Source organism: Synchiropus splendidus, chromosome 3, assembly GCF_027744825.2.
Source record: "Synchiropus splendidus isolate RoL2022-P1 chromosome 3, RoL_Sspl_1.0, whole genome shotgun sequence".
Lineage (NCBI taxonomy): Eukaryota > Metazoa > Chordata > Actinopteri > Syngnathiformes > Callionymidae > Synchiropus > Synchiropus splendidus.
Window position 1 is genome coordinate 6589578 of NC_071336.1, and position 20892 is coordinate 6610469.

General features: G+C 43.9%; 3 protein-coding genes across 8 annotated transcripts; all 3 read right to left on the reverse strand.

The window, feature by feature from the left end:
- Positions 1 to 957: 957 nt before the first annotated feature.
- LOC128756091 (E3 ubiquitin-protein ligase ARIH2-like) lies at positions 958 to 4085 on the reverse strand. Its single transcript, XM_053860285.1, has 5 exons — positions 3425 to 4085; positions 3189 to 3346; positions 1796 to 1896; positions 1528 to 1674; positions 958 to 1448 (listed from the first exon to the last, which is right to left on the reverse strand). The coding sequence occupies exons 2-5, from the start codon at positions 3322 to 3324 to the stop codon at positions 987 to 989; spliced, it is 846 nt and encodes a 281-aa protein (XP_053716260.1). The 5' UTR covers positions 3325 to 3346; positions 3425 to 4085; the 3' UTR covers positions 958 to 986.
- Positions 4086 to 4309: 224 nt separating this feature from the next.
- Positions 4310 to 7260, reverse strand: LOC128756058 (E3 ubiquitin-protein ligase ARIH2-like). Of its 2 annotated transcripts, none has more exons than XM_053860208.1 (4): positions 6442 to 7260; positions 5724 to 5824; positions 5345 to 5491; positions 4310 to 5253 (listed from the first exon to the last, which is right to left on the reverse strand). In XM_053860208.1, exons 1-4 carry the CDS (start codon positions 6602 to 6604, stop codon positions 4792 to 4794), a joined length of 873 nt encoding a protein of 290 aa, XP_053716183.1. In that variant the 5' UTR covers positions 6605 to 7260; the 3' UTR covers positions 4310 to 4791. The 2 variants fall into 2 exon arrangements, with proteins under 2 accessions (XP_053716183.1, XP_053716185.1); XM_053860210.1 differs by having other exon boundaries at positions 5111 to 5253; positions 5331 to 5491; positions 6442 to 7244.
- Positions 7261 to 8654: 1394 nt separating this feature from the next.
- Positions 8655 to 18749, reverse strand: LOC128755231 (uncharacterized). Of its 5 annotated transcripts, none has more exons than XM_053858398.1 (20): positions 18550 to 18746; positions 17535 to 17769; positions 17266 to 17439; positions 16959 to 17158; positions 16664 to 16883; positions 16359 to 16586; positions 16071 to 16295; positions 15616 to 15750; positions 15418 to 15520; positions 14730 to 14839; positions 14328 to 14398; positions 14135 to 14260; positions 13963 to 14058; positions 13702 to 13830; positions 13503 to 13631; positions 13023 to 13057; positions 12907 to 12938; positions 12803 to 12841; positions 10648 to 10697; positions 8655 to 9996 (listed from the first exon to the last, which is right to left on the reverse strand). In XM_053858398.1, the coding sequence occupies exons 2-20, from the start codon at positions 17710 to 17712 to the stop codon at positions 9910 to 9912; spliced, it is 2367 nt and encodes a 788-aa protein (XP_053714373.1). In that variant the 5' UTR covers positions 17713 to 17769; positions 18550 to 18746; the 3' UTR covers positions 8655 to 9909. The 5 variants fall into 5 exon arrangements, with proteins under 5 accessions (XP_053714373.1, XP_053714371.1, XP_053714374.1 ...); XM_053858396.1 differs by adding an exon at positions 17852 to 17905 and having other exon boundaries at positions 16664 to 17158; XM_053858399.1 differs by having other exon boundaries at positions 16071 to 16220; positions 16664 to 17158; positions 18550 to 18749.
- Positions 18750 to 20892: the final 2143 nt, after the last annotated feature.

Below are 20892 nucleotides of genomic sequence, written 5' to 3' on the forward strand. Positions count from 1 at the left end.
ATCACCTGGCCTCCCTAACTTTGTCTCCAGTCTTTCCTCCATGAGCTGTTCCTCTGATGTACACGTGTCTATTCTTGTCCTTCCTGGCCTCTCCCAATGAAAACCTGAGCAACTTCAACTGTGCCAACTTTGTGTCAGAGCTCCAGTGTCTAAAACAGCATTCTTCAACTGCTGTGCTGTGATGAACCAGTTTCACCTCATTTGTCCGGAGGTAGAGGTGGACGATATGGTGACATTGAATCTATTAGAACGTGTCGACCATCTACCAACGTGAGGAGATGACATGGAATTCTAGATGCTAGCCGACAAATATCTACTTGATGGTAGCGAGATGTTTTCTGGTTTGCTCTTTCTCTCTTGTTCAGAGGCTTGCCATAAAACAGGCAACTGGAATGTGGTTTTGGTGGGCAAAGCTACGTTTGTAATTGTGCCGCATGTTTTTAGTAATAAATAAATAAAATAAGAGATTGCTCAAGTTAGTTAATTTATCACATTTCTTTTATCCGCAGACAGCACTGGATGCAATAGTGGATGGCTTGCACTGCCACTTGTCAAGCCCTATAAAACTGCAACACTTGAAGCAGAATATTCTATGGATGGTCCATGGATTCCACTGTGGCATGAGAGTGTACGGCCCTCACACTATTCACACGTGTAACCCAACATGGTTCATGGCTACACCAGGTGTCTTCAAAGGTGTTGTTCCAGGGCACTTACTTGTTACCAGTGTAAAAAGGTTTGGGGGAAAAACAATCACTGTGAAGTTGGTTCTACAAAATAAATGTAAAAAGACTCCATTTACTCGCTCAATTAGTGTAACACATTCTGTATGAAGAGGCGTTATAATTGCACAAGGAAGACTTGGCACCTTTTGAAAGTTTCATCAACAGATCTACTTTCATGGGCCCATCATCCGATTGTGACAAGAAATTTCCCTTGTAGATTTTTTTCTGAAAACAAATGTAGCCATTGTATACGTGCTGCCTTCAAACAGGCCGTCGACCAGGAATGGAAGTTTGTCTGGGAGCCACACCGTCACTGCAGGGATCAAACCAGCTAAATCGCCTGTAACAGTCCTTTTCCATCTTCAAGCAAATGAAGCAGAATTTTGCTTTACAACGGCGGCAGACGACATACTTGCATCCGGATTTGTTGTGCTCAACCAGGACACCACATTTGGGACAGGCTCGTACTGAGGGGCAATTGGTGATGTTATCCAAGCCTGGACTTTGAAAGACAATGTTTGTACAGTTCTTCAGTGTCTCCAGTACTGTTTTGTTGCAACCTTCATTGTCACAACAGTCTGCTCGAGGAGCTGGACCTCTCCACTCCCTCAAACACTGCCAGCAGAAGATGTAAATGCCAACTCTACCAGCACTGCAAACTGTGCATTTGACACTGAGGTCGTTGAGGTTGGTTCTCAGGAAAGAAGACTTGCAGCCTGGACACTGAGGAGGAGAAGAAGGAAACATTGGAGAAAGTTTTTGAGTGTTGGACATACAAGAAGAAATACCTGATTGAACTCACAGATTTGACTTCAAATTCCTCTTTATAGTTTTCCCACATCATCTTCTCAAAGTCATCAGCCTCTTGAGGAGTTAGAAGAGCCATTTTCTGAACCTCCTGGAAGGACCATTCTTCCTCACACACAGCACACACAAACTTGCTGCGCCCCTGGGACGACAAGAGAATGAATGAAAACTATATTTCACTTTTACCTTCATTTCATTGATGACAGGAAAGGCTACTTCATAAACAGGTCACAGTTACATGTCAGCTCGATGGCCACATTTACCTCTTCCAATAAATGACGGCAGTAACTTGTGAGTGACATGGGGGTGACGGAGTGACCGCAGGACATCAGCGCTCTCGGAGACTTGTAGCCGACACACAAGACTGATGAACAAACATGATACAATTTCATGTAAGTCTGTTACCCATTTACAAAACACAGTCGTCCATGCCCGACTTCTCAGATGAGAGGTTAAAAAGTACATTCTGTGCTGACCCGAGGAACCAGAAAGTGTCATGATTGCCTATGGATGGACCCTGGTGCAATTGCAGGCTGACAGAAGGCTGATACCCATATGCGAACAAGTAGGGAGACATGCCCGTGGACAATGAGGTGTGGCAGTTGAAGGCATATTCCACCCAGGGAAGGAGGGAGGACCAGGAGGAAGGATCCTGCGCAGAGATGTATCTCAGCAAGGGATCCAGCTCTCGGCCGGCAGTCTCTGTCTGTCTATTAGTCTGGAGGTTGTTGCCGGAAGTTTGGCTGAGTGACACCCCCAGGGCCTTTAGGAAGGCACAGCAGTGAAGACTTCATCAGACGAGATCCAGCTGCGCTGCCATGACGCTGGAGGGAATGAAGGAAAAGGAAACGAGACACGAACAAAATAAAAGCACGGGAGAACAGAACATGACAGAAAGGCTGGAGCTGAGGAGAGTCTGTGCTCTGCTCAAGATGACCAGAGAGCAGTACATAGATTGCTGTTGTGGCAGGAACAGATTAAATTATTATTCGACCTGCAGTTTGACACTGAAATTATTTTTGCTTGCATCACCTCAAAATGTTTTTTTTTTTTTAATGAACAACAGGACATGTGGGGCTACTCTGTTCACAGCACAACAGAACCTGTTTCATCTCCACTTGTTCACAACTGGCACAACGACCATACACACATTAGACCAGGTGTGGGCAAAGTGTGGCCCGTTGACTGTGTTTACGTGGCCCTTCTGCAGTCCGAGTAAAACGTTAAAACTGACATTGTCTCTGACATTTTTGTCTTTTGCATTGTTATTTGTTCATTATGATGCAACTGAAACACAACTTTGTCTTTGCTTATTTTTCTTAATTGTTACTACTACTTTAGGAGTATTTCTTGTCCCTTAAAAAACATCAGAATTAAAAGTAGATTTTGAAATGTATGAGACACATCAAGAATCTTTAAATGGAATGTGGTTTAAAAACAAAACACACCAAACCAACTTTTCTCTGCATCTTTAAAAGTGTAATTTCACAATCACAAGTGATGTCATCGCTTCATTTTTACTTTCAATTTTCTCTTAGCCTCCTTCTTTGAGTTTGACAGGCCCCTCTCAATGGTCACAATACATAACCTGGCCCTTAAGAGAAACAATTGCCCATCTCTGCATTAGACCACCGCAAGGTATTGATCCCCTCTCACCGTCCATCTCGTCCTCTCGCTCCACAAACTTCAGGTTGGGGTCTTTCGGGTCGTAGCATTTCTCCACTGCAGCGGTCTTGTGCTGGGCAGTGGTCGTAGTTGTTGCAGTAGCTGGCGTAGAATTCCAGGAGCCCATTTTGTCCGATCTCAGTTCGACCCTGCCCGAGTGATGTGTTAAAATAATCTTGCAGATGTTTCAGAGAGGAAGAGGGCTGTAAACAGTTTAAAGTCCTCACCCGTGGAGCCAGCAGATTGCTGATCCAGCTTTACACCACTGAACCCAGAGGAGAGACACTGAAAACGAAAGTGCAGCTGCTGTTCCTGGTTATTTTAATCTGACAGCATTCCATATCCTTTTTACTGATTTAGTTTAGCAACTTCCTGCTCCTGTGTTTCGCTCTTATCTAGTCAATATATATGAGTACGTGTGTATTTACCGTGTAAGATCTTGAAGTTACGGTGGCCCTAAATGCTTTTTTCTACGTGATCAGTGTGAACTCCCGAGAGCGAGAGAATGATCTTTCGCGGTGGTAAACCATGAAACAAAGGGCGTCGCATGACTTCGTAGGTCTGGTATTACACAGCAGTAACTCTGGATCTGGTTCCTCCCCAGCACATACACTCGTTGATGTCAAGTTCGCGTCATATAACAACATGCTGTCAGACATGCAGAACTGATGCACTGCAAAACATTCTTTTGTGGGACACACCTGTCAACTGAAGTGCATGTCTGACATTCAGTGTCTCGGTCATTCCTGTAAATGAAAGCAAAACTGTCCATGTTGCGTGTGGGTTTGAAATTGCGCAATAATAAAGTGAAAACAAAGCACTAGTGGCATTCACTCTCATACTGACGGTGTCCCACATTTCTTGACCGGATGACACGAGAAAAGGGTTTTTTTTAAGCGGGAACATTGTTTACTTGAGGAAATGATAAATTTTTATCATGCATTATGTCTCATTTTTCAAGAATTGGCACAAACCTTTGATTTCAGGCCACAGTTAAGTGTGGCTACATGTTAAGCCTTTGATGGAGTTTCGAGAAGAAAGTGAGGAGGAGCTTTAATTAAATCTTGGCAAAATTGATTTTAAATAGGAAAACTTTGGGAAAAAGCCTGAAATGTCTTGGTGAATCTAGGGCTACTAAAGGAGGAGTTGTGAAGAAAAAAAATGGTGGACGAACTATGAAAGAAAAGCTAAGAACATCCATCGAGCATTCACACAAATATCTCTCCTGCCTCTTCTGGCCACCAGCTTTTCCCTTTATGAGGATTCACTCCTCATTTTTAGGGGAAATTCTAAGAAAATATCACGATTCTAAGAATGTGGCCACAAACAATATTTAGGAATACAGCCCCTGGTCATTGTGATCCCTTTTATGCAATTCCTTTCATCTGAATGAAATGTTTGAAAGACATTTTGCACTAGCCCCACTAAAAAATGTAACAAGTACAAAGGTAACTTTATTACTGCACCAGACTGAAACCCCTGATTGTGACAGAGGTTGGTATCTGTCCATTTAAAAAGAATCAGACAATGACAAGAAAGTCGACAAGAAAAAAATAAACAAAAGCCAATTATTGCCATTATGTTTGGCCTCATTTTATGTTTTCTGCCGTGCAGGAATGAAGCTTTGTCTTGGAGCCACACCATCACAACACGGTGTGTAGGGAGAGCTTGTTGCGTAACACTTTTCTTTCATTTTCAGGCAGATAAAACAAAAGGGCACTTTACAGCGGTCACAGTTGATGGACTTACAGTGATTTGAATTGTGCTCCACCAGGACACCACATGTGGGACAGGCCCGCACTGAAGGGCAACCAGTGACCTTGGCTAAACCTGAATGTTGAAAGACAATGTCTGGACAGTTCTTCAGTGTCTCCAGTACTGTTTTGTTGCAACCTTCGTTGTCACAACGGTCTGCTCGAGGAGCTGGACCTCTCCACTCCCTCAAACACTGCCAGCAGAAGATGTAAATGCCAACTCTACCAGCACTGCAAACTGTGCATTTGACACTGAGGTCGTTGAGGTTGGTTCTCAGGAAAGAAGACTTGCAGCCTGGACACTGAGGAGGAGAAGAAGGAAACATTGGAGAAAGTTTTTATATATAGATATAGGTGTTGGACATACAAGAAGAAATACCTGATTGAACTCACAGATTTGACTTCAAATTCCTCTTTATAGTTTTCCCACATCACCTTCTCAAAGTCATCAGCCTCTTGAGGAGTTAGAAGAGCCATTTTCTGAACCTCCTGGAAGGACCATTCTTCCTCACACACAGCACACACAAACCTGCTGCGCCCCTGGGACGACAAAAGGGAATGAAGTCACTCTGAACGTGTTCAGTGTTCAGCTGAAGGCTGTGAACAGTGAAACATTAAAAATATTTTTTATTTATCCTGTAATTCCAATCCTGCTTTATAATGACATTTGATTATGATGACCTTTGTCTCCTTCCACTCAGTGACACAACATGTACACGTCATATTGAATGAGAACTGGTGAGTTCAGTGTCAGCTCAACGGCCACATTTACCTCTTCCAATAAATGACGGCAGTAACTTGTGAGTGACATGGGGGTGACGGAGTGACCGCAGGACATCAGCGCTCTTGGAGACTTGTAGTTGACGCACAAGACTGATGAACAGAAATAACAATAATAAGATCATTAACTTTTTAAAAAATCATGTTTCGGATAAGCCTAATTTACACAGAAATTCGTTTTGAGGTCAGAGGTTAGAACAGTTACTATAAAACAAGCTTATAATGGCAGGTTTAGATGCATGTAGGGCTTTATTTTTAAGCGTGTTTAGAAAAAAGTCACTGTAAAATAAGGTTAACAATAGCATTTTTTAGTTGCCAATTCCATACAGCTATAAATAATAACAATAACTACATTACAAAGTGATGTATTTCTAAAGGCGCAGGGATCTAAAACGAGGAATAAAAAACTTTTAAATGGCGTCATTTGTTCCTCCGAGGAAAGCAAAGACATACTTCTTAGAAATAGAGAACTACAGCGTTGAGGCAAAAATGGAGCTGGATCTAAACACCCGTATAATTGTAACAGAATCAGGATTAATCATAAAATACGCGTTCTGTCAAAAGAAGGAAACCACGTGTTTTTAAATGCCACAGCCTGGTCTGAGTCTAGTCATTTCACATTACGCTTCTTCTCGGGTTACTGGTCCCAAGTTTACAAATACTTTGCACATCATCATCAATAGATTCCACGGGGTTTCCTTCCCTCTCACCGTCCATCTCGTCCTCTCGCTCCACAAACTCCAGGTTGGGGTCTTTCGGGTCGTAGCATTTCTCCTCAGCAGTTCGGGTAATGTCGGTTCTGGTCGGTGTCTCAGTCGATGTGTTCTTGATGGTCGTGTTGGTCACAGCGGGTTTAGAATTCCAGAAGCCCATGTTTGCTTGTTCAGTCTCCAGATGTCTTCGTTAGGTGAGTTATGATCTCGTCCATAGTTCAGAGAAATCACGTGACTTCTGCTTGGAGGAGGTCTCATGAAAAAAGCCAGATCAGAAAGAACTGTTCTACTCGAACCAAGTGTCTCATCCCACCCGAGGAGGCAGCAGCATGGTGATCCAGCTTTACGTCAGCGGACCCAGAGGGGACAGTTTGGTCCTCGATCTGTGCCAGAATGAAGAGCAGTTCGGGAAAATGACCGTGACGGCGCTGAAAGAGATTCTCAAAACGAAACTGCAACTCAGTAAGACCGACTTCGTTTCTTCGCTATTGTCGCAAGTCTTATCTTGCAACTTAAAACAAATTATTACGTTTTTTTTGTTATTGTTATTCTTAATAACAACAGCAATAATAACAATAATAATATTAATAATATATTAATATTAACAATATATTATTATTATAACACTACACAGAGTCAAGTGTGCCTGATAGATGTAGTTTTATCTCACCGTGTCTTCATTTGAAACATGTTGCGTCTCTTTCAGCCTCAGACTTCCGTGTGTGCTACCAGAGCGAGAACTTGACAGACAAGTCTCTCCTGGCTCAACATGGACTCAGACACTTGTCCACCATTCAAGTCCTGCTGCTGCTTCCTGGTGGACACCTGTGATGCCACTCAGATTCTCATCTCACATCAGTGCAGCAGCAAAGGTCTCTTCTGGGCTCAGTCCTGTCGGGTGGGAAAAACAAAGGAGCCAAACATTTGTTTCATCCACTTGGATTCATTATTCCTGCCATTGTTTCAGACTTTCTTTTCTGTTAGATGCTTTTTGGACAAGTGCTGTGTCCTTCTGTTCTGAATTAAAGACAACATGACATCACAGAAGCCTGAGAAGTTTTTGGTTATCCACATCTCAGATCCCCCCAGAACCGACATGAAAAAACAGAAAACTTGACTTGACGAAACACCCCAACCTTTGCAAAGGTCATATTTCTCAAACGGTCTATATCTCAAATTTGGTTTTACCCCTGACAATCTGCCCTCATTATTTTATGTGGATTTTAGCACTGAAGGATACAGGTTAATGAGTTTATGATGGGCCTCTGGAACAGAGTTACCGCCAATGAAATCACTGTCTGGCTGAAGTAATGTTGAACACTAGCCAAGTCCACTGTGCACACTGGTGACCAACCAACCAGTGGCGCACTTCAGCCACACTGCAGTCATTTTTAACAGTGTCATCAAGCCACTACCCAATAGTACTTGCAGATGAACTCATGACTTGAACACGATGGAAATCCCAGGTCTCCTTTGCACAAAGGACATGGCTTGCTTTTCACTGCAGCATTCCTTGCCTGGAGTTTGTTTGTGGTGTTAGAAATAAATTGCAGTAGTTCACATAAGAGCATCTATGGACAGTTAAGTGCCATCAAGAAACCTCTGTGAGTTCCTGGACAGTGAAAATAAAAACTACATGCAGATGCACCCATCATCTCAAGTCTTCAGTCTGCGCCACAGACCTTCTTCTTAGTCTGTCAAAATGTGGAATCTGAAAACATGGACTAATGCTGACGAGCTGGTCCTGCGTTCAATCATCAAGTCTCCGCTTCAGTCGATCACTGCATTGAGGAAACAGGTGGGTTTTAGCCCCACTATTTGTTACTGTGTTGGCCAGTGTGTCATTTTATGTGAGGGAATTTCTCTCCAGGAGGGTGGACTTGGTTCTCCTCAGCAGTTCGTATCTGCAGATGAATCTCTCAGTGAACAGTGAGCAGCATCTTTGAACACACCCTGTGCTTTACGACATTAAACTGGTGGAGAGGTGGGGTGCACACGGCAAAGCTCACAGTTTTCACATCTGAATCGTGCAAGTGTGAACAGGATGCAAATAAACAGAGATGCTTAAGTGTAAAACGTCAAATGCAGTAGTCACACAGTCTAGAGAAGTGAAACATCACCTTCAAACCAGGGAGACAGACGCCATTTTGAAACTTCATTTAATTATCTATGTTGATATATTTGAATATGAAATCCAAAAAGCACTCAAAGTATCATAAACAGTGTAAAAACATTCTGAGGGGAAACCCGCCTTTGGATCAGTTGTCAAGCTTTCACTTTCATTCTCGACAAGACGTCTTCCAGGTGCACTCCTTATGGATTCTGCAGTGCTGAGCCCATGGTGCTGGCTGGCCCAGTACATTGGGTCAAAGACAGGCTTTTGTTTTGGCTGCTGCAGTCAGAAGACAATACCTGATAGCTGCATGTCTGACATTACAATGAAAAATTCAATCATGTGAAGAGGTTTTGAGACCAAGTTAGGGAGGTCAGACTTCGATGAAGATGGAGAGGAGAGACAGGGAACACGAGGCATGAAGAACATCAGAAGGATTTATCTTCATTCATGGACATGATGAAGGAGGATTAGGGAGGATGAACAGAGAGGCTGAGGTGGAGGATAATGACTGGCTGTGGCGACAAGGTCCATATGCAGCAGCTTTAATGTGCACGGTTCAAAATAGGAATGTTTAAACAGAGAATTAGCATAAATATGAATAACATAAAGCAACATATTTGAAACCTAACTTTGTTTCACGTATCCAGTGATAGACACATTGACTGTATAGACATGGCTCTTCTTGAAACTCTCCAGCAAAGTTCTTCGCTGTGATGGTGCAGTTGCAGCAGACTTCTCTGGCTCATTCCTTCTCTCAGTTTTGGCACAAGCTTTGGGATGTTTGCACTTCAGGTGTTTGAAGAGGTTGCTAGCGTTGTACAGCGTTGCACTGTCTACTCACAGAAATCACCACTCTGCCTGTGTATAACTGCTCCCACTAAAACACAACTCACAACTCTGGTCACCAGACTTGGATGAGACCACTGTCTTGTGCACTGGGGAGTTGTTTTGACAGGAATCACAGACACATGGTACCTAGCGAAGGGTATATGGAACAAACAATTGCACTTCTATTCAACATTTATTTACTAGTTGTCGACAGTAAAGAAATGAATACTTTGAAATACTTCGAAGCTTAATTTGTAAAAGAGTCAGACGTCAAACACAATTTGAGAAGTGATTCTGATATATGCATCTGATGATCATTATATTATTATATTATTAGATTATAATAACCAACAACCATGACTGTTTCAATCACAGTCTGAATTTTGCCTGGACTGTTCATTTACCCGCTGAGTTGGCAAATATTGATGCAACCATTTTTTTGTAAGAATAAAAGAAGAGTCCTTCTCAATATATCACACGGGAAAAACACTCACTTCCAAATTTTCCAAATCATGCATTTGTTAAAGACAAGTTTTACAGCACATGGAACTGCCACAAAAAATGAACACCAGGAGCAATCCAATGAAAACAACTGGAAGAATCATCATCTGAAAAAAAGGAAGAATAAGTCCATGATATATACACGCCCATCAAATACTGTATATACATATCATATTTACATGAAGCTGCATGATGAAAATAGACTCTCATTATCAAGATGACAACCATGAATCAGCAGGTCTTCTCAGACCATTGAATTACTGTGTGACTCAAACACTGAGGCTCAGCTGCTCCAGTTGAACTTAAAAGACTTGTGGGAACACACTTTAACACAGTGCCCTTCTCTTGAGCCTGGAAACATGACCCGATAGTTCCAGCATGAGACAGCGCGACAGTGAGTCTGTGAATGAAACTCAGTGTTGAAGTTAAACTCACCTAACCCGGGACTGAGTCAAGACCAAGACAAAACTGAATAGAGAACACAATGCAGCTAGCTCATTTCCAACCAGCCCTGAAAGTTTGATTGAAATATGGAGTCCCCTGATACATGTCAGCAACCCATCCTCACACCCGTGCTGCAATATGTATACACTAGTCAAACCTCCCATTTCTCATGCATTTCTAACTGAGTGATTTTAGATGAGACAAAAGTAGTCAATGCTGCGCTGCATGAAACGGCAGCGGGAAGAGACAGCACAGCGTTTACGTTTGCCACCTCTCCACCGTCTGGAGTTGGATATCACATATGAGTCATTTACCTTTAACAGGCCTTCATCACTGGTCTGAATGGAGCGGTCGACCTTTGGCACTTGAAAGAAACAAAGTTGTATAATACATTAGAAAATGCCATATTTAGATTAGTTACTGGGGGATGCTGACCTTCAGTGCATTTGCACTGTAGGAACCTTTTGAATTCAAGGAAACATTTTACAGATTACTATTAATGGTTCCACTACATGTTTGCACAGTTCTTTTTAGTCCCATTTGCTGAGAAGCATGTTCGCATTAGTTCCTATGGAATCATCCTCCCTGGATCGGTTTCGTTCCTGATGCTGTTGCTTTTAATAAATGACTTTGGTAGTGACAAAGACTCTGTGGAGAGCTGGATTCTTTCAATGCCAGTCACGGCCTGTAGACGCATCATCAGATGCATGATTGACTCGGTGAATGAGTTCAGCGTTTCACATTGTTATGACCTAAACTACACTCGTGCCATGTATTTCGTCTATTATTGGTCACAGATTGCCGTAAAGCAGGCTTTTATCTGGGAGGGCGTCTGCAAAACATGAAAAAATGGACGACACATTCTCGACCGCGGCTTGGCCGCCACATGCCACCATATACCAGCGTAATCTGGTGGCCAAGATACGGTCAAGAATTGGATGTCCATTTTTTCATGCAGACGCCACGGCCGCCCATGCAGACGCCCTCCTCGCTAAAAGTCTGAAGTCATTTGTTTGCGGAGCCGGTCTGCAGCATCTCTTCAACGCCCACACAGAGCGCTGGTGGGTCTCTCAGATCACAGTCTGTGATTGGAAACGTAAATGAACACATCGCAAGTCCATGGTAAATCAGAATAAATACAGATCAGGAGTTCCATTCATGTCTCCCGGTCGATTGCAAAGACGGACTCAGCAGATTGCAGAGTCGTGCAGCGGATCCCCGAGACCAGTTTGATCTGTCTGTTTCAGTGTTTCCATAACAACGATCAGCATGTGAGGTTCCATCACTCTCGAGTTACGGTGACTTGAATCTGAGACCTGGAGACCCTTTTCAGAAGTGATGTGGCATATACTCATACATTTTAGAGCTGGAACATGGAAATCCTGACCATTCTATGGCATTTGTAGTGACTGCACTGCTTATAGACCGGTGGAAAAAAGATGAGATTTGCATTGTGTAATATAGATGCATGCAGTAACAACATCCTGTTTTGAAACAGTTATGTGAAGAAATGTAAAGTCTTATTCCTCTTTTGTTTCATTAATAGACAAAAATAGCCAAGGCTTAATTACATGACATTTGCCTGACATGTTCAGTATTTTTCAGCAGTTTCAAGATGCTTTGTGTATTTTGTCACCAAATTGTAGCCTATTGTTCTGAACCTGCAGCAGAGAGGGAGAGAATAACAAACAAGAACAAGATAGACTACTCTCTTTAGATCATTTATTTACTTGACATTGTATTATTTATATTATATTACTCATAAAAATATATTTGATTTGCATTTTTGTGGTATCATTAAGACCATTTATAAGCAGCTCACAAACTGAAAAAGTCTGGGCCCCCTCCGAAGTGTTTTCCACAGTTTTGACTCTGCCTTGATTTAACCTGCATTAAAAATTAAAAGGTTGGCTCTTCATTGAATTGAGGCAGATTCTAATGTTGCAGACTGAAAGACTAACAACTGCACTGAAGTATGAGGTGCTGATGACTGCGATGCCTATAAGCCCCAGTCGCGAGGGGAGACAACTCAGGTGGCAACAATCAATGTGTTTGGATATAGACAGAGAAAACCTGGAAGAGCCCAGTGAAAGCATGAACTGAACAGATGTTCACATTGTCTTCTTCCTTAAACTGAATCCTTAAACTACACTGTGGAACGAAAAGAATCGACTGGCTTTAAATACTGCTTGAGTGAGCCTGTGACTGCCTCCCTAAGAGGTCAACAGGTACAGGACCTGGCTGGGAGTGACACACTCCTGGGTTTCCTCCAGTGAGGGATGAAATCAGAGCTACAGCACACCGACTGTTGTGACAGACCTGTGTTTGTTCCCACATCTTCCACTGTTCTGGCTCCAGGTGGTCATAATGTAATGTCTGGTGTATGAGAGAAGCATTTTCCCATTTTGCCTGTGATACCATTGAAGCTGCTTCAAACCCAGTGAAGACAAAAGTGGTGTTAAAGCTCACCCTTGATGGCAATGCTGTTGCTCTGTGGAGCTGATGTCGCTGCACATGTGAGAGACAGGTGGTGAGACGGGATCCGTCAGCAGACGTGCAGTGTCGTGTCTTACCTCGGTACTTCAGAAGGTAGGCATGTTTGGATCTGTTGAACAAGTCAGGTGAATTGAAGTCATGTGTGAGATTCAAGCCATAATCTTGAAATGGGTTTTGTTTTTCCAACACTGACCTGATGCTCTCTTTTGACTCACAAGGATTTGAAACCTTTAACATCAGAGAGAGATATTAGGGGAAGACGATCATCATTGGATGATGCTTTAGTTCAGGAGTGAAACCAAGTCACTGGTTTTCAAGTCTCTAAATGCTTGCTTTAAGTTCCAAGTCAACATATTCAGTGATAGAAAGGTCTGAATCCTGTTTGCTGACAAGGTTTTTCAAGCGTGTCAGATGCAATTTTTGCTTACATGAAGTTCAGAACAGTAGACATCAAAGTTCTAAAATCACTCTTTCATACTGCCTTCACAACAATAAAGGCTTTGTCAGGTCATTGTGCTTTGTCAGTCATTATTGCTGTTCTCATTTGGATCTCCAGTGAGACTCAATGTCAAGCTTCAATGAGTCTAGAGAGGTCAAATCTGTCACTCAAGGGACTTGAACTGGACACTAGCTCCAGTCCAAGTCAGGTCATTTTGCTCCACTCTTTTCTCACCTCTGTGACACACGAGTCATTGAACTGATACCAGGTCTGGTTTTGACTGGACCCGGCCGTGGTGGTGTAATGCCCTCCCCGCAGACCCCCTGTGTGATCCACCATCCCACACAGTGTGTAGTCGCAGTCCTAGAACAGGAAGCAGTCACTCATGAAGTGGAGTAACCAGAGGAAACATAATATAAACTCATCTACTCGCCTCCATCTTCAATTCAGTGGGAACAAGCACATCACATTGGGATTTGATGTAGAACCAGGAGTCAGGATTAAACTCAAATCTGAGTAGAAGCACTATCAAGTTCTCTGGAGCTTCCAGCAGCTCACACTCCTGCAGACAAAACATTCTTTTCACTATCAATGTTGCGCTTCTAGTTCCATCTTCTGCAGACACATGGCCAGACAGGGAAGAGCTACACTCCAACACTTGAGTGTTCTCAGCTAGAAGTTGACTGAAACTCACTCGTGTCGCTTCTGTTTTCTCACAGCATGTGGGGCAGAACACCTTGTTGTTTGCGCTCAGAGACTTTGGCTTCAAGAACATCCTCACACTTTCCTTCTGTTTAGATGGAAACCAAAAACATGTCAATCGGTGAGCGACAGGGTCATTGGACATGTAGAACTGAGATACTCACCACATTGTATCCGCCGTTTTCATCACATATCAGTGGGAGAGTCAAAGACCAACACTGGAGGTCCTCATTGGTGATGTCATGCTGCCTGAGGCATCTTGTCGAGTTTCTCCAAGTTGCTCTGAAGAGCTGGACACAGAAACATCAGTTATCATGGCAGACGGTGAGAGTGGAAGAAGACAGCATCACTGCTCACCTCAGAGGCTTGTGGGCTCAGTCGTTGGAAAATATCGTCCAGGCATTCAGCCACATCACGCTGCTGAAACACTGCAAAACAAATGAAGACCAGTAAATGCTTCAGGCCAGTCAGTCTGACCACCGCTGCTCTCTGAACTGCCTGGCATTGCACCTTGCTTCCTCCACATTCAGCACTGTAAACAAGTGTGAAGCTAGAATGCAATATACTGTAGGGTGGAGTCAAAGAACTGGCTTGTAAATCTACACTGTCAAAACAATAATGATAATGTTTCATCTTCAGTGTACAACATTTAGATTCTAAACACGTCTTTGAGTGCATAGGTTGCAACTCTGCACTCACAAAACAGAACCTTCCACTGATGTTGATTCTGCCTCTAAAACATGATTTTTAATGACTTACCACTTTGAATTCCCAAAAGCCTGGTGATGTTCCTTGTCTCACATACCCTGTGCTCAAGGTTCTCAAAGAGTTTTTGGAGCTCTTGGTCAAACTCTCTCTCAGAATCCAGCCTGACAACACACAGAGGTCTCAGTGTGAAATTTGCCACAATAAAATCTTTTTCTCAAAACGTGGAAGGTTCCTTTCACCACGGAGACATTATCGTGGTAATGGTTTGTTCAGTGGATCTCACCTATTGATGACCCACTGATTCATGAAGAAGACTGATGATGAGCTGCAGCTCTTCTGCCAGGTGTTTAGGAAACTAAAAGGACCATCTAGTCCACTTGCATCTTTTAATTTAATTTAATTATTGGTGCTCTGAGGGTCCTTGATGTGCTCATGGTGTGAAGGACAGGTTATTTTCAACAGGTCTGTCAATCTTCAACACTGCTGTCGCAGTTTGTCAACAGGATTTGAAGAAGCCAAGACGATGGATTTCTGATAAACGCAGAAGGTTTGGTTCTCAAACATTCACAAACTGGAAGCACCAGAATGTTGATCCTCCTTATCAAACCACGGCCAGGAGTCAGTTTGCACACCATGCTGTTACCTCCAAAGCTCTTTTCCAAATATAGAACAAGGTCATGTGATGCTGCAGTACAAGTGTCCTAGTGTGTTGCTCAATGTGAAAAGGTGTATTTCAAACCTTGGTCTGAGTTCGGGTGTCATGACAAGGAGCTGGAGGACACTGTTCAGGTAACATGTGGCTCCTTGGTTCCTCAGACCATAGTGTGTTTGTGGCTCAGCAGCTTAACAGCAAAGAGAATGATGAATTAACAACTGACACAGACATGATGAGCGTCCATATTGGAACACACTGAATAGTTCAGTGTGCATTCCTCACTTCTGACTTGATCCTCTGCTTCGTATGAGTCACGTGGATGTTTCTTTCTCTTTCTTCCTCCTCCCAGCAGTGAAGTCTCATCATGCTGCTCCTTCTCCTGCTGCAGGGAGAGTCCTGGAATCATGAATGTGGGTTCTGTGAAATACAAGTTCAGGGAGTTGAGGAGAACAGTTGTGGGCATAAATATATTTCAGCAAACATGAAACACAGTTATCAACAGCAGACGGCTGGTGAAACATTGGCCATGTACGGGCAGCAACATATATCTCAATAGTTATAACTAAATGTAGATATCCAATGCGGCACATTATGAAAAATGAATGTGGTCAGCGTTCAGTCGGAAATAAATAGAAAAAGTGAAGTCAAAAGACCGCGGGACATACACGTTTATCGAGCCTAAAATGAACGTTGGGTGTCATGGTTGAGATGTCAGTGGAGGTGCATCATGTAGTCACCTGCTTGGTCTTTCTCCTCAGTTCTCTGTCCCCTAGTTTGCATCAGTGTCTCTTCAGCTTCATTGACTTTCACAGCTGTTTCCCTCATTTGATCGCTCTGTGTCTTGATCGCATCATGTGGTGCGTTCCTCTGAACATTCTCATCTCTCCCTTCCACAGAAGCAAACTCGTGATTGGTCAAACTGGTGACAACACTCCCAGCCTGGGCCACAATACTGCTGTCACCTGGCCACAGAGGAAAACAATGAACCAACCCAATATGAATCAGTTGAGAGTTGCTCTGGTTACCTGCAGGTTCCTCCTCCAGGAGAGCCTTGTGTCCGAATGGTTGTTGGGTTAGGAGGGAACTTGGATGATGTGTGGTCACAGATGACTGGGATCTGGTCGGTGTCCCACTGCTCTCTTGTAATTTCATCTCTGCCTCATGATCCTTTACATCGATACGTGTCACTGGAGTCTTCATCTCTTCAGTCCTGCTGTCTATCGTGGTGGGAACCTCTTTCTCATGCAACACCCCTTCAGATGAAGAGAAGAGTCATTTCACACCCAGGTGAACCTCTGACAAACTTATCATGTTTCATATTCCAACTTACCTCCTTCATTCTCTTCTGAGATCTTCTCACCGGTGTTTCCCACTTCGCCTGACGGATCGAGCTTTTTAGACATGCTTGCCTCTCCAGCTTCACTGTGGGTGATCTGGAGTGCTGTCTCAAACTTCTCATCGCCATCGGCCTTCACCAGACCAGCTTCTCCCAACACCACAGCCCTGCCTCTGTTTTCTGCACTGGCATCCTCCGTCCAGCAGTCTTCTCTCTTGTGGATGCAGGTAGATGTCAGTGACCAAGCTGCTGGTTCATTTAAATCTCTTGCTCCAGTGTTCACGTCCACCTCTGCAGCTCCACTATCTTCATGTTTCTCTTCTGTCTCTCCACTGTCATAGCCTTCTGTTCTCTCTTCAGCATGTGTTTCTGCGTCTGGCTCGTTCTTCTGTCCGTGTTCTGTGCCAGGCTGCTCTGCTCCTGAAGTCCAGTTGTCCAACTGATGACCTTGCAGAAGGGCAAAATCTTTCGTGCTGTTTGGAATGTCACCTGCAAATCAAACTCAGGTGTTTAATTCAACACACCACAGCATGGAACAAAAGGTAGGCCTTGCATTTATTAAGAGAGGTCTGAGAGTGAGCTGAGCTCCCTGCTACCTCCTTGGTCGTCCTGGCATGATGCCGTCTCTTCATCTCCTGGTGGTTGTGGAGTCATCAGAGTGGCATTGACATCTGCACTATGATCCACAGTCGAGACACCAGCTCCACCATGTCCACCTTGATCTGTGTTCACATCAACGTCCATGGGTACTTCATCTTGTTGTTCCTCTCCTGGAAAAATGTCTCAGTTCAGAGTCAGTGCGTGACGTGATACAGTACCTGTGATACGGGCAAGTGAAGACGGCGAGTGAGTGACCCTCTCTTACCTCTTCCCTCCATCGTCTGCCTATCATGACACTGTGGAGACGAATCAAAATGCCCTTCCTCTGATTCAGTTTCCATCAGCTCAGGTATTTCTTCCTCTGGAGCACTCATGACTTCCTCTTTCAGCCGTCCTTCTGTGGTCAGACTTGTGGTGTCACTGTTCATTGGATTGCTGTCCATCTCTGTTATCTTCAACCAACCTCAGCAGACCAGACACTTCACAGTGCCTCCCTTCACCTGTGGGGAACCATGCAGACATCACACGCAGTTTTCAACTTAAAAAATAAAAAAGTTATTGTTATCTGGCAATTATCATTACTTGATATGACTTAGAGGACAAGGAGCCCAGTCATCACCAACATGGACTATAGGACTGTAAAACACAATAGACATGAGACCACATAAAATTATTTCTGCCTGAGGTCGATGATGGTAAACTGCAGCAACACAGACATCATCATTGTTCATCCTTCACTTCTAAGGCCATAATTGATGTTTTAGAGCTGCACTTGTGTGCACAGAAAAAATGACTCTGGACCCTTGGGAATGTCAATTATACTAACCATTGCTCACATTCAAATAGTTGTTTTAAATTAGTAATCACTACATGTACTTTAGATAAACAAAACTAAGAGCAAATGTGAGACATGATTATGAATACGATTGTTTAATGACACTGGCGAAGGCGACAGGACATACAGTAGTTTCTATCTGTGTTTATAGGTGGCGTCTGGTGGTTTCTTTTATTTTAGTTTCGGACACCAGCAGGGGACCAGGACTCATGTCCGTGAAACTGAAATCCTGGCTCAAAGGTGTGCGCCGATCGTTGGGTTGCCAGTTGAGAGGCATAATGTCCACGAACGAGTCACCCATGTTTCATTGCAGTGAATTATTCTCTTCCTCGTCCATAACCTTTAGCATAGCAACAAGTTGATATTCAACATGAATCCAATGTATTCTGTGTATTCAATAGACTCAAATAAACGGTAAAAACAAGTGACAAAACATCCACTTTACCTCTTCTCGGCTCTCTGTTCTTCTCTTGGGGGTGTGGCTTGAGTCGCGCGGGTGAAAAGCGTTTCAGTTTCACTTTGACGTCGGTGGAGCGCAACATCATTATATTAACTGTAACGTTGCTTTGGGGTCGCGTGAAACTAAATAAAGAGAAACGCCGTCAACTGTGTCGACAGGTCTCAACTGACACAAACAACACTTGCGCCCACTGGTGCCCACCACCAAAAACAGCAGAAAGAGAAGTTGTCACGTTTTGATGGTTTCATGTTCCAATAAATATATGACGGTACCTGGGGTGCAAAACGGAAGTATGTGTAACTATGAACCTGAAGTGACGAAGAAAACCGTTTCAGAGATACACTTGTGCAAATTGTAAATTATAAATGACCTTTTTTCTAAGTGTACAAATCCACCGCTGCCAGCGCACAAATCTCAATCTCTGCGGAATGTGACTTTTGCTCCTTCCTGCTCCACAGCACACATTACTTCAGCAGATTTTTTATCGTCCGACTGTTCTTTCCTACTTGACCATTTGACCGGGCGTGACCGGGCCTGGATGTGCTGTTTCTGAAGTCCCACCTTTCTGCAACCTCTTCGAAGTCGGCATTGACATACTGAGGACCACTTTGTGAGATGGTAACATCAGGAATGCCATTGTTTGCTAACACTTTTAGTGCAACCATAATACATTCTATGCCCTCAAGTTCTAAACTTTGCCCTCCCACAGCCTTCGCCATTGGTTAATCCTCATCGAGGCTCTGGCCTCTGTCTGAGACTTCAATCGGTTGGCTCTCCGCCTAGGAAGGAACTCCTCACTGTGTATAACACCCCTCATCTTCCGCTGCGCGGCCTCTTTTTCCACTCAGCCTGTGACTTGTCAACCATCTGGTGATGTGTACGAGATGTATCCCTGAACAGGGTGGCGGCCCATATCCTGACGTGGGAAGCGAGCCATCTCCGGTCCATGAGAGTGCGCCACGTCCCAGGTGCCCTAAATCTGGGTGCGGACAGAAGAGGGGGCGCTTTTGTGGACGAATGGGCCCTCGGACCAGAGGCAGCGATTCAGGACTCCTGTGGCGGACCTGTTTGCATCCAAGGAGAACACCAAAGCATTGCTGTGGTTCTCACTGAGAACATCGGACAGACCGACGCTCGGAGTAGATGCATTGGCTCAGTGTGGCCACGGGGGCTTTTTTACGCGTTTCCCCTGCTCAGGTTAATGATGCCTTTTTTTGCAGCGCATCAGAGAACAGAGACTCTCTGTCGTGACGGTGGCTCTGCACAGCCCCAACACGAGATGGTGTCCGGACCTGGTCAGCCTGACGGTAGGCCCTCCATGGCCAATCCCGGATGTTCCCGGGTGATGACCCAAGCCGGAGGAGTGTGTCGAGCCTGCTCCGTGATAGGACGTCTCAAGGTTTGGACGATGAAAAGTTGAAATTTCTTAACATGGGTTTGTCAGAAGCAGTTATTTCAACAGTCCAGAGCGCCCGAGCACCGGCCACCAATAGGGCCTACTCTGTGGGACACCAGGGCCTGGGTTGTTTCTCTGTGAGAAGTCACCCGATCATCAAGAGGTTTCTGCTTGGCGCCAGACAGACCAGGCCTCCTGTAAGGAGCCTAACTCCTGGAAGGCCTGTGTGAACGTTCGAACGTCTTCTCTGGAGGAGCGGACCCTTAATCTGATCTGACAGCATTATCAGTCAACCCTAACTGCATGTCATTTGGCGGTGGAAGGGACTCGGTATCCCTTCACCCTGTAATATCAGGCTTCCATGGAGGCAGGACGACCACGGTCTTCGTTGAATCAGTTCTTTAATCAAAGTTAACACACAGACTGACCTTCAAACAACCGGGTTCTCTCATACTCGAACGTCAACATGTATTTGCATATACACATACGTCATTACGTGACATCCCCCTCTTTTTGAGTCTCAACATTATTTCTTTCTTGAATGACCAGTTTCATGAAAATATTATTTTCCAACACAACACATAAAACACATTCTCAGTGATAACACTATTTTTTCAATGAACTCTCCCAGAGAACTATCACAATAATATTCATTCTCTATATCTAACTGGTAGTCTAATTTGTCTTCCAGATCTCGTACATCTGTATGATTCAGGAACTGGACAGTTTTCTGCGGAGACCTCAGTGAGCTTGCTACTTTGTGACTGATCACTTTTCTGAAACTCTGACTCCAAACTTCCACCAACATCTTGGTCGACCTCCCTTCAAAAAACTTTCTCTGACGTTCTTCTCAGGAACTTCCTGTTTCTCCTGTAGGTACTGCCATCAGGTGTTGAACAAGAAAAGATCTTGGCTGTTCATGTTGACTCAAT

What these genes read in the sequence shown, in the direction of transcription:
- LOC128756091 (XM_053860285.1), bottom strand. Translation starts at nt 3,324, where the DNA reads ATGGGCTCCTGGAATTCTACGCCAGCTACTGCAACAACTACGACCACT. An exon ending in GCGAGAGGACGAGATGGACG is followed by an intron (nt 1,897 to 3,188) that starts GTGAGAGGGGAT and finishes TTTGTTCATCAG; the next exon opens with TCTTGTGTGTCGGCTACAAG. An exon ending in AGGAATTTGAAGTCAAATCT is followed by an intron (nt 1,449 to 1,527) that starts GTGAGTTCAATC and finishes TCTCCTCCTCAG; the next exon opens with TGTCCAGGCTGCAAGTCTTC.
- LOC128756058 (XM_053860208.1), bottom strand. Translation starts at nt 6,604, where the DNA reads ATGGGCTTCTGGAATTCTAAACCCGCTGTGACCAACACGACCATCAAG. An exon ending in GCGAGAGGACGAGATGGACG is followed by an intron (nt 5,825 to 6,441) that starts GTGAGAGGGAAG and finishes TCTGTTCATCAG; the next exon opens with TCTTGTGCGTCAACTACAAG. An exon ending in GCCGTCATTTATTGGAAGAG is followed by an intron (nt 5,492 to 5,723) that starts GTAAATGTGGCC and finishes TTGTCGTCCCAG; the next exon opens with GGGCGCAGCAGGTTTGTGTG.
- LOC128755231 (XM_053858396.1), bottom strand. Translation starts at nt 17,712, where the DNA reads ATGGACAGCAATCCAATGAACAGTGACACCACAAGTCTGACCACAGAA. An exon ending in GCTTTTGGGAATTCAAAGTG is followed by an intron (nt 14,399 to 14,729) that starts GTAAGTCATTAA and finishes TTTGTTTTGCAG; the next exon opens with TGTTTCAGCAGCGTGATGTG. An exon ending in CCACTGAATTGAAGATGGAG is followed by an intron (nt 13,632 to 13,701) that starts GCGAGTAGATGA and finishes TTCCTGTTCTAG; the next exon opens with GACTGCGACTACACACTGTG.